Source organism: Mixophyes fleayi, chromosome 2 (genome assembly GCF_038048845.1).
Source record: "Mixophyes fleayi isolate aMixFle1 chromosome 2, aMixFle1.hap1, whole genome shotgun sequence".
Lineage (NCBI taxonomy): Eukaryota > Metazoa > Chordata > Amphibia > Anura > Limnodynastidae > Mixophyes > Mixophyes fleayi.
The window spans coordinates 141815837-141834449 of record NC_134403.1 but is presented as its reverse complement, the minus strand read 5'-3'; the positions used below and the strand labels follow the sequence as shown (position 1 = coordinate 141834449).

At 37.5% G+C, this 18613-nt stretch overlaps 1 protein-coding gene across 3 annotated transcripts in view; it reads left to right on the top strand.

Annotated features, from left to right (window-relative positions):
* The window catches only part of GABRG3 (gamma-aminobutyric acid type A receptor subunit gamma3), a 515770-nt gene that overhangs the window by 481199 nt on the left and 15958 nt on the right, over positions 1-18613 (top strand). For 2 of the 3 annotated variants that reach the window (XM_075200109.1, XM_075200110.1), the window contains exon 7: positions 1472-1624. The exons of the other annotated variant lie outside the window; for it this stretch is intronic. In XM_075200109.1, coding sequence (XP_075056210.1) covers positions 1472-1624 — 153 coding nt within the window. The remainder of the gene's footprint in view (positions 1-1471; positions 1625-18613) is intronic. 3 annotated transcript variants of the gene reach the window in all.

Below are 18613 nucleotides of genomic sequence, written 5' to 3'. Positions count from 1 at the left end.
GTGGGGCACAGACCATGCAATCCACCTTGATGTTTATTGCTGCCCTGCTCCATTCACCTGTTGCTTCATTGACGTCATCTAAAGATGCCACAATGTTTTCAGTGTAAATGAGCCAGCAGGAGCTCCCCTGACTGATGCAGACGAGAAACGCATAGAACAGTTTTTCTCAACTCCAGTCCTCAGGACCCCCTAGCAGTACATGTTTTCCATATCTCCTTGCTGGAGCACAGGTGTATTCATTATTGACTAACAAAGTGTAGCAGGTGGTATAATTATTTCACTGGTCACCTGGAAATCTTGCACCGTTAGTGGGTCCTAAGGACTGGATTTGAGAAACACTGACATAGAACAATAAACTTACAGCCAGTAACAGTTCTGAAAAGGGAGTGAGGGGGGGGAGGAGTGGTGGTGGGGGAACCAATTGCATTTGCAGAGGTCCAGGCTTATTATGGTTTAGTGGGAGCCTACTGTTTCAAACTTAAAAACTTTTATAGACTTGTATTTCCATTTGCATAAATGTGTGATATAATTATTTTTGCTAACCATCTGTATCTGTAAACTATGTCTGGAAAATGTGTACACTATACACTCAGTACTGTTTCTGTTTCCACCTTCTTTTACATGGGACTTATACTTTTCATAGCTATAACCAGTGGTTGAAGTGAGGCTATATATATATTGGCATGTATGCCACTTCTCCTACTGCCTTCATTGTGAAACTATAAAATTCCTTTTACTTAAATTCCCATTACAATTTTCCTACCGCCACTTCTAAATTTCCACTTTATATCTGTTGATAACCCATTTATTATGATTGATTAGTGATGTTATGTATATATTCTGTACAGTTATGTATATAGTAATGTAAACATAGATCAAGGTGGGGACTGCTGTAAAATAAAACACTGCTAATACAAAGTAAGATATCCTGTAGATTGCTAAAATAAAACTACTTAAAAGTTCATAACTGCTGCAGAACTTAAAGGATGAACATGACCCAGCAATTGTGCTCCGATTTTTAATTTTATTTGAGAGTATTAAGCATTGTTTGGCTAATCTAAAAAAAATTCAAGTACACACCTTTTACGTGGTGTATGTATTAAGGGTGCTAGAGGGCAGGTGCAACGTTACTCAATGATGATGATGACTAGCACAGTCTAGCCACTTCTGATTGGCTGATTGCTTATTGAATTCTCCAGCTGCTAGTACTTAAAATCAAAAAATGTCAGGCTCTATAAAATGGTTTATTGTGTGTAGTATATTTGTTAATTTTGCTTCATTTTTTTTGTAATAACTTTTTTAAAGACAGTTTTTCTCTGAATTCTAGGTTTTTTTCAGCACTGACCAAAAGGCACTGATATTCTAACTCAAAGTGTGCCCAAATATTTCCCTCATCTCTCAGATTTTGTAATGAAATTTAGTACCTAAATAAAAAGCACATGTAAAGAATGTTTTGCCTTTTTCTCAACAGGTGATTATATTGTCATGACTGTATATTTTGATTTAAGCAGAAGAATGGGATACTTCACTATTCAAACATACATCCCTTGCATATTAACAGTTGTATTATCCTGGGTTTCGTTTTGGATAAAAAAAGATGCCACACCAGCAAGAACAGCATTAGGTAAGACCTTTGCCAAACATTTGTTTTATTCCTATTAAAATAAACATGTAAAACAATTGATTAAAAAAGCAATGGGCTTAATGGTCTGAACAATTGTGCATGTTTAAGGCAGATGTATTCAGGACCAGCGCTACCAATAGGTAAATGTAAGCAGTTACTTAGGACACCAATGAGGGGGACTCCTAAATCACTGAATGAGTGACATATAACCATGGAGCACCCAAATGGAGCACCTGCTGCTTCTTTCCTTTGAAGCTGTTGGCTAATGTCAGTGATACACCTGGAGTATCGTTCTTGGCTATGATGTCACAGCCAAGCGCCACACACCTGGTCTGAGCCTGCACCAGCCCTGGATGTATTGGTCTTTATTTTCTACTATAAGTCATTTTTAACACCACTAATATAAGGTTCTTCTGCCTTCTGGGCACCAGTGCAAATCTATACTGAGATCCTCTTCAAACTTACATGCACCTAACAAGATGCATCACACATGGTTGTTTTACTAGCACAGTCTGCCTGTCTGTGGGACAGGTGCGGGCTGACAACATGCAGCCCTGGGGGTGCACAGGTGGCCGCATCACATGGCGCGCGATGCGGCCGTGTCATTGATGACGTGGCAGCATCGAGTGTCATATGATGCGGCCGCCTGTGCGACCCGAACAGCGGTCACTCTGAGCGGCCCGGGGGTCCGATGCCCCCCAGCGCAGCCCGCCCCTGCTGTGGGATACAGAATTAGAAAGTACCTATTACTACTACCTTCAAATTATTTATGGTTAGCGTATCCCCACTAAAAGAATACTTTTGTTGTGCACCACTTGTGAACGTGCAATATTTGATGATTCAAGGCCGAACTTTTCTAGCAAATCCTATTTAGCATCCTTTGTTGTTATCAACCAATATTGTTCCTAGAACTAAACTTTAAACAGTATGCCCACATAGCTAAAGATCAAATGTTTGTATATATTATTTCAGTACACCCTGTTGACACAAAATTTGCTGACCAACTGTACAGATTAAGTATAATTAAAGAAGGCAATAGTGGAGCCCGATGCTTCCTGAACTGCAGAGCATACATTGGATTATGCCATATTTACCCTACCTGACTGACACACCTTGTAACAAGCACTGTGCTAAAACATTTGTGCTTCATTTGTACAGACCCTACTTTTTTTGGATGATAAATCCATGAAAACAGCTAATTCCTTTTAATCCTAAGAATGCATGTGCATCAGGAGTCTAGAGTTCTAGAGAAATTAATTTAAAAAATGTACTGAATTTTCAATTTTATAAACCCAGATTATAAATGAGGAGAATGTGCCAAAGCACATAGTTACACTACTGCAGCAACAACAAGAGGTGAGCAACAAAATAGTGTGTTAAGGTGCCAAGTACCCAATCCTGCTAAGAGTATATGTATATGTAAAAAACAAGTAGGGAGTGGTGGGTGCCTAATAGTGCGGTATCTGCAAGCAGTCTTGTTCCACATAAGCACTTTATATCAAACATGAGTACCAAATGGATGTAAAGAAATCTCATGTATCAAGCACCGGGTCCAACAAGATCAGTATGAATCTTCCACAGTTTCTTGTTATCTCAAAAGTATAAATAAACCACTGATAGTGTAGTAACCTACAATTAGGTGATTCCCAACACAACACCCCACACACCCACCCAATATGCTTGTGTGTACCAAATTAGGAAGCCCAATAAATTTAAACTCTATATTGATATCAATAAATATACGAGAAAACTTACCTTAAAAAAGCATTTTGCCAGAAAAGACCAGGCAGTGATAACTAATTATGAAGGTCTTTCCAGATGAGGTTTAAAGCCAAATTCCAAATATTACCCATTGGAGTTAAAGAGCAGTTATATTGACATATTCCAAGAGTTAATGATACAGGATCTTTGTCACCAGGATTATAAGAACCCCCCATAAAAACCTTACTAAAATAGAATCACAAGCACTTAAGAGTCTGTAGGCTAATAAAGATGTAGTTATAAAACAGGCGGATAAAGGAGGGGCAACAGTTCTTTTAAAAGGGATGATTATATAAATTAAACCAATAGACTTTTAGGTGATAAATCCTCATACACTTTCCTAGCTGGTGATCCAACAAATGATTATGTTTCAGAACTTAGAGAACTGTTATTAAAAGGGCTAAAGATAATAACAAAAGAGGAATTTCAGTATTTAATGATAACAAATCCCACAATTCCAATTTTTTATTATCTGCCTAAAATACATAAGAGCTTGATTGATCCCCCAGGAAGACCAATTGTGGCAGGGATCGAGTCTCTCACTTCCCATATTTCTAAACATATGGATGTATTTTTGAGGAAGTATGCACTGGATCTGACTTTATATCTTAAGGATACAAAAAGTTATTATAGATGTTCAGAGTCTTTGAATGGAAGCCAGAATACATGTGGGTTACCATAGATGCCCAATGTTTATATACATCTATTAAAAATGAGAAAGGGATAGAAGCATGTAAACAGTTCCTTGATCCAGACTCCTCCCTCACAGAGGAACATAAAATGTTTATATATGTATATGTTATTTTAAATTCTTGGAAGATTTCCACTTACAAATGTCTGGTTCTGCCATGGGTACGATTTTTGCGAACCTCCTCATTGGAAGCTGGGAGTAAAAATATAAAGTACAAAAAGGAAATAATTATCGCACTAGGAATGGGACTAACCTCATCTTAGTATAAATTCATTATTGTACCAAAAATATTTTGGAGGGGGTGCTCTTCCAATATAGAAGTAGACATATAAAAACAGAAAGACCGAGATCCTGTCTAAATATATAAACAGAAGGCACTCCAGTCCACTAGTATTCAATGAAAATGATCATATATTTAAAATTTGTCAACCATAATGAACATTAAAAATTCTTATTATTGACCAAAGTAAGCTTTTATTTCAGAAGTCACATATGGGTGAAATATTAATAACATTGAAAGGTAAGTATAAGTGAAAATATCTATATATATAAAAATTATGTTCAAATATCCAATCTGAATTTGTGTGTCTCATTGTAAATTCATAATCCCAGGTAAATACTCATATATGAGGAGAACCAGAGGTAATCTCTGAAAGGGGGAGCATGTATCGGGAATGGTTCAGCAGGAAACATATAGATTTATGTCTAAAAACAGTAAGTGGATTTTAGACAATGAATGTATATAGGAGAGAGATAAATTTATTGATATTATCAACATGTATCAATCTTCTTCTAATAGTGGTGATAATTGATATAATCTATCAAAAGAATGAAGCACACAAATAATGCATGATTACACATGATGCATTATAGCAGGAGTGTCAAAAATAGACCACTTTAATTATTATATAGTATAAACAAACGTGGTTTTAAAAAATAAATCAAAGTTGTGATGTCCTGCTAGTTGTAATCAAAAGCACAAATAAATCACAAATGTGATATCCTATTAGTTGTAATTAAAAGCGCAAATCACGGCTCAAAGAGTATATGTATTAGTTAATGAATCATGTGCTATCCTATTAGGCAACCAGATAGTAAATAGATCTCCCAATAATTACTCTTTATGCAGTATTAGGACATATAGTATTTATTTGGTATCTATGTAAGCCTGCTTTTTGTAAAGAGTGCAAAGACTGCACATACTAAGCAGCCTTGTAAATTATGTAAAAGGCACATTCAGCTAAGAGAAATATATTGCCCAAACTGAGATGTGAGCTAGGAAACCAATACTTGAACAAAATTAGTATGAATTGGTATTGTGATTAATCATATGATGCCATGTCATCATTAGCCAGGTATTGCCGAGACCTTATTTGGACTTAAAGATGCCTTATACACTGATGCCTGATGAACTTGAAAGTCCCTGCCGTTATGTAAGATGAAGTGCCCACTTATTATGGAGATTCAGCCTCTAAGATAAGCAAAAATTCAACTAGCGAGTATATATATTTTCTGGTAAGTGTGTTACTGCCCATATCTAAGATGGCAGATGAGAGAGTTCCATGTACACATCTGGGAGTAAATGTATCATACTCTGGGCGCAGGCAAGTAAAGGCAAGTTTCCCTTTACAAGACAGCGCTGCTTTAAATTTTAGCTGTCACCTCGCCGAACTCTCGCGAGTTGAAGAAACCGGAGTATGATACATTTACCCCCTGGTATTCAATCACTGTGAGGTATATCTATTGATTAAGTGTGATCTTGTGTTACACCCGAGATCATGCATGCACATTTGAGAAGGTTCATAGTGTGCATGCGCAAGATGGCGCCATCGAGTATAAGAACGGTGCTAGATGGATTAATTCTTTTCTCCTGATGAAGTCTGTTATTTACGACGAAACGCATTGAGAACTGGTTCTGGATGTGGACCCAATCCATTCCTATCCTTAGTGTTCTTATCTTGGGACTCTGGATTTGCGCACTGTGTCTACTGCTACCATCTAGGAATCTCAGTTAAGCTTTAATATTTTGTTTTAATGTGAGTGCATTAACCTATTATATTTAATAAATGTGCAATACACATAAAAATACTACACCATGTGTGCCTTCTCTGCTTTGTTGCAAGCATCTGCAAGCATCTGTTGGAGGTATCAAGTGTGATCAGACAGTTGAAAAAAAGAAACACAGATAAGCAATCTTTTTTCATCCTTTTTGGTATGCACAAGCACATTGGGTGTGTGTGGTGTTGTGTTGTGAATCACCACATTGTAGGTTACTACACTGTCAGTGTTTTTTGTCTTCTTTTGAGATAACAAGAAACCATGGAAGATACCATACTGATCCTGTTGGACCCGGTACTTAATACAAGACAGTTCTTTACATCCATTTGGTACGCATATTCGATATAAAGTGCTTATGTGGAACAAGACTGCTCGAAGTTATTGCTCATTATTGACTGGAATATTAAGTTAAGCGCCTTATTGTATCTGTTGTTTTTTTTTGTGGTATATGTATATATTCTAATATAAACCGTAATGTATGACTACTAATTATATATATATATATATATATATATATATATATATATATATATATAAAAAACACTCAAGCATTGACTGTAATGCTGAGATAAGAATCTTCCCATAATAAAATCTAAAGAACCTGAAGTATTGAAGTAAAATATTTAATGTAAAATGCTAATGAAACCACATATCCCTGTAATTGTAAATCAATATAAAGCCAGAAATAATATAGTCTATAAAGGGGAGAGTATACATTTTTTTTAAATCTTGGGAATATTATAAAAAAGCTATAATTGGATATGAAGACTGTATTCCTCCTTTACCATTAGTCAGTCTTCATGGTCAGCATTCAACCAATTTAATATGGAGGTAGCAAGTGATAAGGACCGGTGGTAGTCATTTTTATGACATAAATAACACCGACGCTACTCACCCCGACATCCTGATGCTGAAACTATGAGTCCTGACATCTTCATATTCCCGACTGTTGCAAAAGCTGACTTACAAGAATTTCCACCGATGCACAGGCTGGCTAAGGACAGCTCTTCTGTATAGTGAATTAGTTTGGTAGATACCTTATTGTTACAGGTACCCTTAATAATTCTCCCATCATCTTGCTGGAAGTCTACACACCTAATCAAGATCAGAGACTATGGGCTAGATTTACTAAGCTGCGGGTTTGAAAAAGTGGGGATGTTGCCTATAGCAACTAATCAGATTCTAGCTGTCATTTTGTAGAATGTACTAAATAAATGAAAGCTAGAATCTGATTGGTTGCTATAAGCAACATCTCCACTTTTTCAAACCCGCAGCTTAGTAAATCTAGCCCTTTGCCTCTCTACATCAGAAAATGTATCAGCATAGAAGAGGAGAGATTCTAATGGTAGGGGATATTAAGACTATACAAAAAATAATTTAAATCCATCTAAGCCTATGCCTCCCTGGAAGATGCCTTGGTTGTTTTGTAAAAAAACGTATAACACATTATTTAAACATAGATAGTTATGTATATTAATTAACTTACATCTCTTCACTTTTGTTAAATTATTCAACCATTTTGACAGGATTTTATCAGACTCAGAAGTTTTGCAGCTTTATCCCCCTTATATAATCTCGTCTTGATTCACGTAACCTCCTTCTCTCTGGCCTTTCCCAACTCCTGCCTTTCCCTTCTCAAGTCTATCCTGATTGCTGCTGCCCACCTTATTTTTCTCTCCCTTTGCTCTAACTCTGCTGTCTCTCTTTTCCAGTCACTACATTGGTTTCCCGTGGTCTACAGAACTAATTTTAAACTCTTTACCCTCACCTACAAAGCCCTCTACTAATCCCCCCCACCATACCTCATCTCTCTATCCACATTTCTTTTAGTTCACTCCAACACCTCACTAGCACAATTATTATCTCTTCCCACTCTTGCCTCCAGGACCGTGCCTGGCCAGCTCAACAGCTCTGGAACAATCTCCCTATCATGTTAGCCTTGACTCTCCAAGGCTTCAAGCCTGCCCTTAAAACTGCCTTCTTTATTCAATTTCCCGATGATCTAAACGAATTGTTAGAACTAAATGTAATTATGTGATGTCAGTGCCGTAACTAGATATTTCTGGGCGAGACAGGGCACCAGCAACCCCCATCGAAGTGGGAGTGACACTTGCCAAGTGGGTGTGGCTAAACTAATGTGGGGGTGTGGCTAGCACTTTACTGAAAGAATTCTGCTACACATATTTGCAAATGCATGATATATATATATATATATATATATATATATATATATATATATCTATATGCCCACACACACATACAATACAAATACAATGCCCGCACTCACCCAATACAAATACAATGCCTCTGCGCCCACACACAATGCCTGCGCCCACACACACACACACACAATACAAATACAATGCCTGCGCCCACACACCCAATACAAATACAATGCCTGCGCCCACACACACACACACAATACAAATACAATGCCTGCGCCCACACACAAAACAAATACAATGCCTTCGCCCACACATACACACACAATACAAATACAATGTCTGCACCCACACACACACACACAATACAAATACAATGCCTGCGCCCACACACACACACACAATACAAATACAATGCCTGCGCCCACACACACACACACAATACAAATACAATGCCTGCGCCCACACACAAAACAAATACAATGCCTTCGCCCACACATACACACACAATACAAATACAATGTCTGCGCCCACACACACACACAATACAAATACAATGCCTGCGCCCACACACACACACACAATACAAATACAATGCCTGCTCCCTCACACACAATACAAATACAATGCCTGCTCCCTCACACACAATACAAATACAATGCCTGCGCCCATACACACTACAAATACAATGCTTACCCACACACACATAATATTAATACAATGCCTGCCCACACACACAATATGTACATAATATAACAATTTTGTGAGGCTAGGCGCAAATGGGGAGGGAATGGATACACAGGGAAAGATAGACTGTATACAATAAGGTCCTCTTCTTCTAAATGTACCTTCGATATTAAACACTTGCTTGAACACTTTAACAGATGCACATATGTGGACATAGTCCAAATGAATAATGAGTTACACACGAATAGATCTATTCTATCTTTCTATCTTTCTTTTATGTCTATCTTTCCCTGTGTATCCATTCCCTCCCCATTTGCGCCTAGCCTCACATACTTTTATAACATACATTTATTGCACTGAAGAGAACAGGCTTGTCTCTGAGTGAGGCAGTGGCAGCATCCCAGATCCCTTCCCTAGCTTTCCTAGTGAGTGCTTACCAATCATCACCTGTGTAATATAACAATTTTACTTACCTTTCCATCGCCTTTATCTCTTCTGTTCTCTTCTGTTCTTCTTTCTTCTATGTTGCACTGTCGCTGCTCCTATCTGCCCCAGCAGTGCTCCTCGCTGAATCCTCCCTGAAAATGACGTCGGGCGTGATGACGTCACGCCCGACATTCAATGGGAGCGAGGAGACTGCCGGGAGCCACCGCGAGATCAGGTGACTGTTTTTTGGGGTTTTTTTTTCCTTTTTTCCTCTTTATTAACACGCCCGTGATTTTTTTTTTCACTGTGCCGGCGGTCTGTGCCACAGAGGGGAAGGCAGCGGGCGGCTGCTGCGCCCCCTTGGGTTTGCGCTTTGGGCGACGGCACCGCCCGCACCACCCTAGTTATGGCTCTGTGTGATGTTTTAGACTGCCCTTCATATGTAAGAACTATTATGTTAGTTTCCCCTATTTAAGTATAGATCTTTAGCAAAATAAATTGTGGACACCATCTAGTTCACTATTCATTACTATTTAGTAAGTGTACTAAGAGTCTTTGATTTCATTGTTTTGTTTATTTTATTTACATTTTGTACTATTTTAATGTTGCTTAAAGTATTATTAAAGATTGTTTCTTTTCTATTTTTCTTCTGGTTCACTAATGTTATAACATAAAAGCTAAAATTAAAGTAGGTGAATATAGCTCAGATAATACTGTCCCTTAACATAAATTTTGCATTTGTACCATTCTTTCTGGGATGATTATGTGTGATACAGAGATTGCCCCTTTTTATTATTAAATCATTGTGTGTTTTTTAATATCAGACCATTGTTAACTCTGATCAACATTATCAATGTTAATCTTTTATATTATTTTACATTATTTGGTGATTTCTGTGTATCTTGTTTCAAAGATCTGTGGAACATTTTGCTTAATTGCCTATTTAACTAGCTAGTCCACACTATTTCAACATGGTCTGTGGCAATCAGGGCCTGATTAAGGGTTCCAGCTGCCCTAGGCTAATACACCAGTTGCCCCCCCCACCCCAACTTTCCACCTCACCACCAATTCATATACATACAGTGGTCAAAGTGGAAATTTAGAATAGTTTTACAATGAAAACAGTAGAAGTGGCGTCATGGCATACCACCATCTACCGGCCCACTTCCACCACTGTATATATATTATTATTATTTACATAAACACAAATCCTTCACTGCTGCAGTTCAGAGGAGCCTAGCATACTTCTTAATGAGACAACTTAGTGAGACAATTAAATATATAGTTTATTAATTTAGAACACACTTACACATACTTTGAAAGTACCTTCTTCTATGCGGCGCTGTAGCTTGATGTCTGCACTGGATCCTGCTTCCATCACACATGCAGTCAGCGCAGGAGAGATGGGCGGCGCACACAGCGGTGGAGGGAGAGATCAGAAGCCACCTTCTGTAATGGAAGAAAGTATGCTGTTCACGGGGCTTGGCTCCTCAAGCACCCTATTCAAGGGCTGGGAGGAGGGTTTTTGGGGAATGGGAACTACCCCCCAAAATGTGAATCTGATTTTAACTACTACACAAAGGGCTGTTAACATTCTCCTACTTATTTTCCAGGACTGATTACTGCAATTGGAAACTAATGATAAAAAATGTGAGGACAATACAAGAAAATTTATTGTTGTAATATCAGGGTATATTTTATTGGAATGTTTAATGTCATATTGGTTAAATCATCCCTCCTATCCCCTAAGTTTAACATGGATGTTCTGCTGAATTACAGGGTATTTATGCTAATGAATCCTTCCCTGCAGAGCTAGATGATTCTAAAGTTAAGTATCACCTCACATTGTTTCCCTGGGGCTGGAGGGCAGGAGATCAGTGCTCCGATTCTCTGTGGCAAATAACTGTCATCTGGTCACTGTGGTGAGTGCACAGTGTTCGTCAGCGCTTTAAGTTATGGGTATGGGAGCTTCAATGGACCAAAATAAAAAAGCAAATATCATAACCACAGCCAGGCACATTAATCGCTTGTTCAGACAGGGAAGTGAGGACGCAGTGGCTATACTGCCTACACTCCTGTGAGGAGGGGAGGGAAGGGAGAGCGGAGGGAGAGGGGAGGGGAGGGAAAGGGGAGGGGCGCCCTGATCACTGATATCACTGACGATCGCGGCATTTACAAAAAAAATATATAAACAATATAAAAAACATGCTTGTTAAAGTGGCGGCTCTGCGCCCCCCCAGGACACAGCGCTCCAGGCTGCAGCCTGATCAGCCTATTGGTTGATCAGGCCCTGGTGGCAATCATTTCATTTATCTGGTGAAGTTGCATCTGCACAATGGAATGTGTAGGATGATGTGAAAGTTCAAGTATTCACATCGCTAAAATGCAAAGCTTTTGGAAATTAGTTGCATGACTACTGCACTACAATTAATTGTCCTTGTATTTAGTGCATATAGGTCTGGGAGATCAACAAGACCGTTTGCTTAACAAAAATTTCTATAAATTATGCTGGCTGGTTTGTACAGTGCTGTTTCTCTATATGTAATATATTGAAAAAATAATCTAATGAGTGATATTCATTTTGTCTTGTTTTTGTATATGTCCAGATTTATATGAGCTCATTTTTAACAATAATTTTAAGAACTGAAACATATGAACACATATGTTTATTCATTTTAAATAAAGCAAAGCAATTTATTAATTCATGGATCTTGATATTATATTATTAGTTCACTCTTGTATATACTTCTTTATTCATGCCTATCAGCTCTCCTCCTAACTCATTTGCCTCGACTATCACCTTCATGCACCACCCTATTTGTGTCTTACCCTTTCCTTTAAGATGTAAGCTCTCCTGAGTAGGTCCTTCCTTCCACTATTTCATTACCCTCTGTATCTCTAGGCCTATTTCCTGAGCCCTGTCTTCTTGAGTCCAGGCCTACTTCACACTGGACATTATCATTACTCTCATTTATTGTCCCGTATTAACTTGATCTGCATTATCAAGTTATCTGTGTGTAATTTGGTTAATTAATATGTCTGGTCTTTGTATCATTTTAATTTTTATTTATTATGAAATGTGTTATGGATCGTTGCTGTCTGTTTATTGTATACTACTGTAAATGTCTTGTACAATGCAGCAGATATTTTGTGGCACCTTATAAGTAAAAGATAATAATAGCAATAATAGTAATAATAAAAATAATTATAATTACTACTCTTTTTTTAATATGCAGGACCATTTTTCTACCCGTAGATAACTTATTGAAACAAATCTATGCACTTTGAACCCCATTCATATGAATGGGAATGCACTGTAATAAATACCTGCAAATAAATATATTAGAGATGAGCGGTTTGGAGTCAGAGAAATCAGACAGATCAGAATTGGGATTCTGAGTAGATACAAAACACAAATCGAGTCTTCACCCCAAATGCGGATCGGAAAATAAGGCAGAATGTTATTTCCAGGAAAATATGGAACTAAAGCACATGCTATACCGGATGTGCGTCATTGCACTTCTGGTTAAAGCATTTCATGCTGAAGCGCATACCACTGGAGTTATAGATAGTGGAGTTGCGGTATTGCACCTCCTTGGTACATGTTTTAGGTACTCATGGGGAAGGGTGGGGTACGGAAGATCGGTGCTGTCTACACAGACAACACTTACCACGACATCTGGTGTCCGGCTGGCTGCTTCCACGACAAAGATCCATCACGAGTCTTCACTGAAGCAACTTCAATCAATCCCGAAGACAGAAGACGCCGGCTGTACTGGATGACGTCAGTGACCTCGCCGTCGCTGTGCACGCTGCTCCTAAGGGGGTAATGTAACTATGGAGCCATGTACAGTGTACAACCCTTTCAAAAGTACATTATACATGGCCCCATATTTACATTACCCCCTTAGGAGCAGCGTGTACAGCGTCGGCGAGGTCACTGACGTCATCCAGTACAGCCGGCGTCTTCTGTCTTCAGGATTGATTGAAGTTGCTTCAGTGAAGAGTCGTGATGGATCCTCGTTGTGGAAGCAGCCAGCCAGACTCCAGATGTCATGGTAAGTGTTGTCTGTGTAGTCAGCATTGAAATGCTGACTACTACCAATGGGGAATACATAGGCAGGTGTCCCAGTGACTCACCTACGAATTGCTGAGTTTGGTTGTTTTAGTGAAAACCTGTTTGTGTACTTCCGGTTTTGGCACTTCCAGTTTATGCGTTCCACGGTGGAATGCATATTGTTTGGAGTGCCTCATAGAGAATACAAGGGAGCCATTGCCTTATATATTTTGCAATTATATGCAGACTATCACCTTTTGATGAATCATGAGCTGCAACTGAAGACAATCTGGGATTCCATAAGAAGTCAGGTAACTACATTTTTTATTTTAAAAATGCTTTATTTAGAAAGAGAAGATGTCCCAGTACAAAATCAACAAAATGGATACAAAGCTACATAGAAAGCATGAAAGGCATATGAAAAAATATATCATCTGACATGAAACCTTAGAGTATGTATCTAGACAATCACCATATAAACATTTGCAAAGCATATATATATTTTTAATATCTGTCTTTTCTGTTATTCTATATGATTGTCTTGACAAAGGTCCAAATGTTGGACCAACACATCAACTTTTAATGTGAGATATGGAATTGAATTAAAAGAAAATTAAAGCAGAAACGGTGTTTGTATCTTTTAGTAAACTGCCATGTGTGCTGCTGTTTGCAGACTTTGGTCAAAATTAGTGAAAATTTGAACAGTGAAGAAATCATTAGAAAATAGACTGTAAATTACTGTAAATGAACGTTAATGATACAAATAGTAATATAGGAGCAAAACAGCTCAAAATCACATAATTTACATATTGTTCACAATTGATAATTAATTCCAGATCCAAAACCAAAACTTTTCATGTTTTTGGGACAAATCCTGTAATAAAACAAAACCACTAAGACATTTTATAACCACATCCAAAACCAAAACACAGGGGTCAGTGAACATCTCTAATATATATTATTTAAAACCAGCTGCCTGCACCACCCACAGATTAGTAATCAGCAGTAGCCCAATAAAATACTGATATAATGGGTGAAAAACATTAATTGCAATAAAAGACTCCCAGGAATCCCTCCTGTGACGATTATGTAGTATATTTAATGACTGATTGTTTTTTTTCTGTATGGCAATGTGAATATTTTATGTATCCTTGTAATATAAGGCGAGCTCAGGGAGAACAGAAACCTCCCGTGGAGCAGAAGGGCTTTCCCTTAGAGACAATCCTTATCCTGAAGTTACGGATCTGACTTGCCAACTTCCCTTACCCACTGTTCTAACATAGGCTGTTCACCTTGGAGACCTGCCACAGAGCACAACCCAATGCCATCCTAGAAAAAGTCTTCATATCCACACTTTGCTTTGCTAAATGACATGTGTTTGAACTTATGCACCTCCTTTACCACTTTATTTCAATTAAAAATCTTCTTCCACATTGAAATCCCAATGGGAATCTTCTTCCATGACATACTCCATTGGAAATTAAATAAAAAGAACCGAATACTGTATGCAACAATAATTGTTTATTACAAGCATCACTGCAGAATAATACTGAAACGCATACAGCTATTGTGATTGGCTCTGCAGTGGAGGCTTTGTGAGGGTCATTTAAGTTAAGTCATTCTATGGCAAATGCTAGTATAAATAATTGTGCTGTTAAATGTTTTGTTTATTTTGTTTAAAATTGATTTCGGCATTCCCAATGGATTCCAGAGTATGGAACAAACAACGTTTATAATAAAGTGATTGACCAGAGTGGTTATTTTGACTTTTCTTTCAATGCAAAAAACATTTGCATCAACATTTAATTTTAGTATTTATACTATAATATTATAATTTAGGCTAATTCCATTCCATTTTGAATGAGGTTTCTGCATATAGCATACATGCTAGAAACACCCATTGAAGTGAATGAATAAACATGTATGTGTTTTTTTATTACATGTACATTCTGGGGTTTATAGTTCAGCAAAGTAATTTAGAATACTTGGTATACTGTACTGAACACATAAAATAACAATTGACTATCATTGTTTATCAATAATTTATACTCCTCAAAATGAATTTTACTTTTTAGTAGCAATATATTTTTTTTCAGTTTCTTTTTCTGTTAATGCCAGTTATTGTGGCAGTTAAAGGTAACGTGACTTTACAAGTAGTATTGGGATGTCTATGTGAGCAAATGTCTTCATTATGCACCAATAGAGTTATCGCCCATGATATTAGCACAAGCTGTAACCCCTTACTATGGCAGGGAATGCAATACATTTTATTCAACTTTCTACCTGTATACTGTACCTAATACTACGGTACCTTTCAATGTCTTAGTGTACATAACCACTGTCTGTACTCTACATTACACTAAAACTAATGTACTGTCCTGTAGTTTGTAGAGCTTTCTGTCAAAGTTTCAAATGTACAAATAATTGATGCTTTTGTAATAGTGCAGCAATTACAGTAATGTATGAAAGATGTTTTACATGAGTATATTTTAATTAAACTAAAAAATCTTTATTATTATTATTATTAGTTTTTCTTATTTGGTTATTTTTAAACATAACCCCTATAACCCTCACATTTCCCTCCTAACGCCTAAAAAACAATGGTGATGTTTGGAGGCATGGGCGCACCAATGACCATTACTATCACCGATGCACATCCAGAATGTAATGATTCTTCAGACTGGGGCCAAGATAGACACATCCCCAGTCACTTACAGTACTTTAGTCATGGAGGTGAATAATGTATAGAAATTTGAACACAATAGTAGAATTAATTTATTGCCATCAACTGGCTCTGGGCACCTTGAAAATCCCATTCAATGTGCTTTTCAATCTTCTAATATTTCTGGAGTCATTACAAAATGGGGGGAAAATAGTTTTGCTTTCCATAAGTTGACTGGCAGTGCCTTGTTACCTCTAGAAAAATCATAGTTAACATGTTGTGAACAAATCAAATGCTATAAGCGGGCAAACTGGTATGGTTCATTACACATACTGTGCGAAAATATAGGCCTTGTAGAGTCCAGGGTACAAAGTGCTATGGTACACATTGGGTTCCAAATAGTAAAGTGGTCTGTTTGGTATGTGGTCTAGGGGATGAGTACAGTCCAGTCAAAGCTAGTGATCCTTGTTCTTGGGATATTGCTCTGGTGCTCAGGTATTGCAGATCCTATTGTATGGTATTGGTAGATCCTTGCTCTATGTGGTGCAGCAAGGGTTTATCATTAATGATTGTCATCCCCTATCCAGCCCTGTAGTGCAAGGCTACTGTATAGCCTCACACCATGAACTGGCTGGCACTGGATCACATTGTGTTTGATAGCGGAACACCATGCTGCGACCAACCCAAACTGTATAATAGTTAAGCCGGCTTAAAATTTATTTTTTATGGGGAATACACAGGACGCTATTATTTATATATATATATATATTTTTCCCATATCTTTACTTGTTTACCCATTCCATTAAATAGGGATTACAGGGCACAACTGTAGATCACAATAGAGTAGGAAGCCCTGGTGAATTGCAGACACATCCTTATAATACAGTTTACTACATAATTTGTAATATTACATTTAAATAAATAAACCAGACAAATAAAAAATATAGCAAGTTAGGGGCAATTTGGAGGCTGAAAACTGGAAGGAAGATATCTGCAAGCATTCATACCCAAACACGTCCCTGGGCGGGACCGCAGGATAGGGCCCTAAGATCAGCACTGTCCTGCCAAAATCTGTACAGATAGCAGGTATGTCCCTTTCTTCTAGAGAGTACTGGCCCAATGCTGAGTAGCACAACTGAGTAGCACTGGGCCCATCCTGTTAGCCTGGATGGTTGATACCAGGAAAAAAATGTGAAAATACAGTTCAAGCAGTTGTGGAACTAAAAGTGCCAGCATGCACTGGCAGCCCATGCTGGCACATGTATAATTGTAGCCATATAGGTTATTTTATGCATTAGATATATTTGATATTTTGCTTAAACCATAATAAAAAAGACAAATAAATCCCAGGAAGGACAACAGAATCACCCTACACAGCGTACCTGTTACTGGAACCCAGTGGATTGTTAAATGCAGCAGCTTTACCCAAGATTCCATTGTTCATCTCACAGCCCTGACGAAAACCTAGTTTTACGACTAATCTATTTTTTTTCTTCTTTGTTACGGTAGCCAAGTACATTTTATTTATTGCTTATGTTTTTTTTTGGGCAAGATATTCTTTTTGTTAATGTATCCCTTATCAGATATTATCAGATATAAAAAATGTACATACACAAAAGCACTCTTCTTGCCAGCAGAATGTTTAATTGCTCTATAAAACATGTTATACTATAGCCATAAACTATATTTTAATATTAACTAATTCTTAATATACATCTGCCATATTTAAAGAAACACTGTCCCCAGACTGATTTCTAATAGGTATATGTTACCTTTTTGACCTTGTATTCATCAAATAAGTTAGCAACATGTTTACAAAGTATTTTCTGTAAATTTAAATAATTTGCATCATTATTAATTCTTTGTATATGCAAAAGTGGCAAGGATTCCATTTCTTTCTATATGCACTAAGAAACAAAGAAGATCTGTTCTATGAGGCTAATAACCTATAACCATGTTAGCAAAGTGGCCCTTGGATACACAGAAGACATTGCTGCAGTGACAAATCCGACGTGACTGTTCTCATGAATTTGGTGACAGATGTGATATATATTGTGAAATAACTTTTCTCTAAGCCGACACAACCAATTTTCTCCATTGACTTCCAATGTAGACATGACTAGTAGATGAGAATGCTTCATTAAAAATGTGAATGCTACATACAAATCAGATTTTTAAAGCACAGTTATACGGTTTGACTTTTTTTGTGTCATACAAAGTCACATATGTACAGAACAAAATATAATTTATTTGATGGTGGTGTACCAGGACCAAGAACAAGAGCAGCACACAGCAGGAACAAAATCACACGTGCACTGGTGGTTTCTACTCAAAATGAATCAAAATTAAAAAGTTACAGTAAATATTCTGTTGAACTTCCTCTGAGCAGTATTTTCAATAAAAATCTGGGTTGAGCAATTTGTAGACTTTTTATGGGGGCGAATACTTTTGCAAGCCACTCTTTAAGTATAGCATAGGAGATTAA